The 6,205-nt window shown below is 31.9% G+C and overlaps 1 protein-coding gene across 1 annotated transcript in view; it reads left to right on the forward strand.

Moving 5' to 3' along the window:
* Positions 1-6,205, forward strand: part of SOS2 (son of sevenless homolog 2 (Drosophila)) — a 124,022-nt gene that overhangs the window by 16,240 nt on the left and 101,577 nt on the right. The window contains exon 2 of the mRNA XM_012663749.1: positions 4,609-4,734. Coding sequence (XP_012519203.1) covers positions 4,609-4,734 — 126 coding nt within the window. The remainder of the gene's footprint in view (positions 1-4,608; positions 4,735-6,205) is intronic.

Raw genomic sequence — 6,205 nt, forward strand, 5'->3', positions numbered from 1 at the left:
TATTCCCTTTCTTGATTTATACCCTTGTTTTAGTGTAGCACAAACTATAGAAGCTTAATGAGAAAGGATATGTGGAAGATAAAATTTTCGACCTTGTTATATCTAAGAATGTCTCCATTTTATCATTTGATTTATAATTTGTTGGCATTTTGAATTCTAGTTTGGACATCATTGCCATTTAGCTTCTATTGTTACTGTTGAAGTCTGGAGCTAATGTCTGCTTCTTGCATATAATGTGCTCCTCCCCCTACCTTCCCCATATCCCCTGTCTTGTAGGATATTCTCCTTGTCTCCAGTGTTCTGACATTTTAATTTTGTTCATTGAGTTGGATACTAGAAGAACACTTCAGACTTACTGATAATTTCCTGCATTGATTTCCTGTTTGCTAGATGATTCTCTAACTTATTAAAACCTTACTTATGGTGAAGTGTAACACACAATCAGAAAATGCATAAAGGATAAACATACAGTTTAAGGAACACTTGTGTAACCATTCCAAGGTTAGAAGACAGCACTTTGTCAGTGCTTTTCTCAAAATAACTGTCCAAAAGGCAGCAACTTTTATGGTAATCACCGACTTGATTTTCTTTATAGTTTTCTTATCTAAGCATATGTCCCTAAACACCATCATTTAGTTTTGTCTGATCTTGAACTTTGGAATCCTATTGTATGTATTCTTTTTATGTGACTTCTTTTTGTCAATGGTATTTTGAAGATGCATCCACATTTTATGAAGCTGTCGTTACTACCATAATTTTTTCTGGCTATGTATATTCCACTGTATGAATGTGTCACAATTTATCTATTCCACTCTAGATGAATATTTCAACTTTTTTCTGATTTGGAGAGTATCACTAATAATGTTACTTATCAACCTTCTTGTGTGTCTTTTGGTAAACGTGTACTCATTTCTATAGAGCAGTCTAATAGAAATATAATGTGAACCACATGTGTGTTTTAAAAGTTTCTCATAGCCACATTTAAAAAAGTAGGAAAAGAACAGGTGAAGTAAATTTTAATAATATATTTTATTTAACCCAATAAATCTAATCATTTCACCATGTAGTCAATGTAAAAATTATTGAGATATTTGACATTTTTGTACTAAATCTTTGAAATCTTGTGTATAGTTTACACTTACATCCCATTTCAATTCAGTGGAGCTACATTTCAGATATTCAGTGAATAACTACATATGGCCAGTGTCTGTTATATTGGACTGCATAGCTCTAAAGGAGGTATATATATATCTCCTGAATGTATGTATCCCGTATTGGAATTGCTCAGTTATAGGATATGCATATCTTGAACTTTAGCAGATAATGGCAATGTTATTGAAAATGTTATTGAAAATTGATTATTGCTCAATCCAGTAGTGGTGTGTGAGTGTTCCCATTTCTCCACATAACCATCGACATTTGGTATTATTAGACTTTTTAGTTTTGTTGTCTGATGAGTGGGTAATAGTTTTCATTGTGGTTTAAATTGCATTTCCCTGATTACTAAACAGCTAGAACACTTTTTAAATGTATATTGACTATTTAAATTTCTTTTTTTGTGAAGTGCTAGTTTAAATATTTTTTGCCCTTTTTTTTTTCTATTGGGATTTTTTTTTTTTCTATTGGGATTTTTATCATTTTTTTCTTACTGAATTTTTAGGAGTTCTTATAAACTCTGGATATGAGCCCTTTTGTTATATGTGTTACAAATATATTCCCCAACTGTGTAACTTGCCTTTTTACTTTTTTAAAGGTGTCTTTTGATGAATCTAAGTTTTAAAGGACAACGTATAATCTTTGGGAAGCTGAGGTGGGCGGATTGCTCGAGGCCAGGAGTTCAAGAGCAGCCTGAGCAAGAGCAAGACCCCGTCTCATAAAAAAAATTAAATTGAATCGAATTAAATTATAATGTAAAATTTATCAGTTCTTCCCTTTATGGATAGTAATTTTTGTGTCCTATTTAAGAAATCTTTTCCTATCCTGAGGTCTTAAGGATATTATCTTGTTTTACATTATCAGAACTTTATTAGGTCTATTTATTAGCTCTAAAATCCAGCTAGGATTGATTTTTGATAAAGTGTGAAGTAGGGTTTGAGTTTGATTTTTCTCCATATGGGTATTCAGTTATTCAGGACTATTCATCCATTTCCCCTGCTTCCCCACAACTCTCCACCACTCCCCATACTCTATTGTTCCACTTTTATTAATCAAGGGTCCATATATATGTGTGCTTGCTTCTGGATTCTCTTTTCTGTTCCATTGATCTGTTTCTTTATCCTTACGCAAATAGCACATTCTTCATTGCTATACCATTGTAGTAAAACCCAAGAACGTGACTGGCTGGGTGCAGTGGCACATGCCTGTAAGTCTAGCACTTTGGGAGGCTGAGGCAGGAGGACTGCTTGAGGCCAGGAGTTGGAGACCAGACTGAGTCAACATAGTGAGACTCTGTCTCTACAAAAAATACAAAAATTAGCTGGATGTGGTGGCATGTACCTGTAGTCTCAGTTACTTGGGAGGTTGAGACAGGAGAGTCCCTTGAGCCCAGGAGTCTAAGATTACAGTGAGCTGTGGTGACACCACTGCATTCTAGCCAGGCAACAGAGTGAGACTCTGTGTCAAAAAAAAAAAAAGACAAATTTTCTTAGCCTTTTGCATTTCCCTATACATTTTGAAATTGTCACTGTCAGCAAAACAACCTTGGTTGTTTCTGATTGTGATTTTATAACTTCTGGGTCAGTCTGGGGAGAATTGATATATTTACAATATTAAGTCTGATAATTCATGAATATGGTATTATTTTTCATTTATTTACATCTTTAATTTCTCTCAGAGTCTGGTTTTCTCCCTAGGGATTGTGTGTACTTTTGTAAGATTTGGCTCATGGTGCATGGTATTTTCTATTCTATTGTAAATGCTATTTAAAAATTTTATTTGCTAGCTTTCTTGCTGGTACATAGAAATAAAAGTTTATTTTTTATGAATTGAAATAGTTTATCTGTATAATATTTTTGTCCTGCATGGATGTATTAGTCTGAATTCTCCAGAGAATTAGAACCAACAGTATAGTATAACAACTGCTTACATTGTATTAGGTATTATGAGTAATCTAGATATGATTTAAAGTATATGTGAGGATGTGTGTTGGTTATATGTGAATACTATACTATTTTGTATTAGAGACTTGAGCATCTGTGAATTTGAGTATCCACAGGGGTCCTGGAACCAATCTCCCATGGATACTGAGTGATGACAGTATTTCGAACTGGATGATTACAAAGATATTCCATATCAAAATCTGTGGGTTTTTAGTAGTTCTTAGAACATACAGGTAGTTCTTAGAGAAAACATACATATTAGAAAAGAAAGGTTAGAAAATAACGAGTTAAGTATCCATCCCAAGACATTAGTAAAAGAACATTAAAAGCAGAAGAAATAACGAAGATGAAGCAGAAATAAATAAAATACAAAACAAACATAATCAACAAAGCCAAGAGTTTGTTCTTGAAAAGATTAATAAAACTAATAAACCTCTGAGATATTGGTCAGGAAAAGGAGTGAACACACAAATAACTAATATTAGGAATGAAAGAAAGAGGGTACTTCACTATAAACCCTATAGACTTACAAAATATAAGAGGCTATAATGTACGTTTTATGCTAAATAATTTTTTTAATCCTGATTTTGTTCTGGTGTGGATCCCTTAAGAAACAGTAAAGCCCCAAATCTTAGGCCACTCATTGTTTGACAATGATTGATTTCGTGGTGGGCATGTGATCTGGATATGAAGGAAAACTTTATGCTAAATTTTGAAAATTTAGATGAAATGGTCAACTTCATACTGTTGTCTTTATGGGAAGGCTTTTTAATTACCTTTAATTAACTATTAGGCTATTTAAGTTATCTATTACTTTTTGTGGCAGTGGCACAATATCATTTTAATACCATGGCATAAAACGTTTGATACTTATTCTTTCTTTCAACAAATATTTACAGGACACCTACTACATGCTAGCACTATTATTTACCGTATTTCTTATATCCAGTCAGACTGGATTATTTTTTAGGACAGATTTGTAGATTCTAATTTTAGGAAATTCAGAAACAAAAAAGGCTCAGCATAGCTAGATGGTGACAATAAGGAGTGTACGCCATTGTAAAAGCTGAGTAACATCTACTTCACAGAAGACCTCTACGATTTGTAAAGGAGTATAGTTTTTCAGAGGCAGCTCTATTACTGGGATTCATGGCCTAGTGCATAGACTTCTAGTAGATTTATTAGTTGACTTCAGGGTATCCATGATTCCTCCAGAATTGTATAGAATATTTTATGTGAATATGCTTTTTGGTAGAAGGGAAGAGAAGGTTCAGTGACTTTACTTGGGTTTTTCAGAGTTTCCAAAAAACTTTAAGAACGAACTACTCTTGTAGGTTAAGAAAAATTTACAGAGACCAACAAATACAGATTTTTAAAAAATTTTGTGTTTTATGTCTGTTTTTCAATAACCATTCTAGTAAAATATTATTAATTGTATATAAGATTCTCATTGACTTTTGAGTTCCTGTTATTTTGCCAGTAATTTAATTGAGAACCTTTTTTTTTAAAGGTTCAGGAGCAAGTACATCCTACTCTTTCAGCTAATGAAGAGTCTCTCTATTATATTGAAGAGTTGATTTTTCAGCTGCTTAATAAATTATGCATGGCCCAACCAAGGACTGTTCAAGATGTGGAGGTAAAAATTATTTTATTATTTCAAAAAGTCCTGTGTACAAATGGTGGTGGTCCACTGAACCACTGTACAAATTAATTTTTGTATCCAAATCTGTATCATTCTAAATTATTGCGGAAACTAAAACCAGTGAAACTATGTGTGATATATATGGACAGTTCATTTTTGACAAAGACATCAGGACAATTCATTGAGGAAAGGAAAGTTCTTTAGCAACAAAAGTATTAGAACAACTAGATAAATTTATGAAAGAAAAAATTTGAGACCTATTTCATACTACAGACAAAAATTAATTCAAGATGGATTATAGCCTTAGACATAAAAGCTGAAGCTATAAAGTTTCTAGAAGAAAATGCTGGAGAATATCTTTATAACTTGGGGTTAGGCAAATGCATTTTAAAGAGGACTCAAAACACAGTAGCTATCAAAGAATAAAATTGATAAGAAAATAAAATTAAAAAGTATAATCATAGACTAGGAAAATGTTTGTGATATACATTCTTGACAAAGAAGTTATATCCAGAATATGTTAAAAACTCCTACAAATCAATAATAAGAAAGATACCCTTCTCCCCCAAATAGATAAAAGTCTGGAATAGACACTTCTTAAAAGAAGATATACTAATAGCCAGTAAGCACATGAAAAAGTGCTGAAGCTCATAAGTCATTAGAGAAATAAAAATTAAAACCACAATGAGATATCATTTTACACTCACTAAAAAGGATAAAATTAAAGACTAATTATACCAAATGATGGTGAGAATGTAGAGTAACTAGAACTCCTAAATATTGCTAGTGGAAGTATAAAATGTTATAACCACTTTGGAAAACTATTTGGCAGTTTCTTATAAATATATATCTATGACCCAGCAATTCTACTCCTAAGTATTTAAGAATGAAAGTATATGTTTACAAAGAAATTTACATATTCATGTTCTAAGCAGTTTAATTCCTAATAGGCTGGAAACAATTCAGATTTCTTGCAACAAGAAAATGTGTAAACAAATGTGGTAGATGCATAAAATCTAATATTAATTGGTAACAAAATAAAAAATAAACTATTGATATGTATATTAACATAGCTGCAATTCATAGACATTCTACAGCTAAAAAAAAAAAAAAAAGCCAGACCGAAAAGAGTACATGTTGTATGATTTCATTCATATAAAATTTAGAAACAGCTAAAACTAATGGAAGTAGAAATCAGGATGATGGTTGCCTCTTAAGAATGGAGACCAAGATTACAGAAATGTTCTATATCTTGATTGGGGTGATGGTACACAAGTGTAAGTATTTTCAAAAGTCATCAAGTTGTATGCTTAAGATGTGTGCATTTTATTACATTATAAAATATTATCTTAATAAAAGATTAGTATAAATCTTAAGGATATTTGCTCATTGAGCCAAAAATATGTATAACTAAAAGATTATGTGTGAATTAGTGTTTAAATAATTGTTTTGCCTTGGTTACTTG

Source organism: Propithecus coquereli, unplaced genomic scaffold (genome assembly GCF_000956105.1).
Source record: "Propithecus coquereli isolate 6110/MARCELLA unplaced genomic scaffold, Pcoq_1.0 Scaffold83, whole genome shotgun sequence".
Lineage (NCBI taxonomy): Eukaryota > Metazoa > Chordata > Mammalia > Primates > Indriidae > Propithecus > Propithecus coquereli.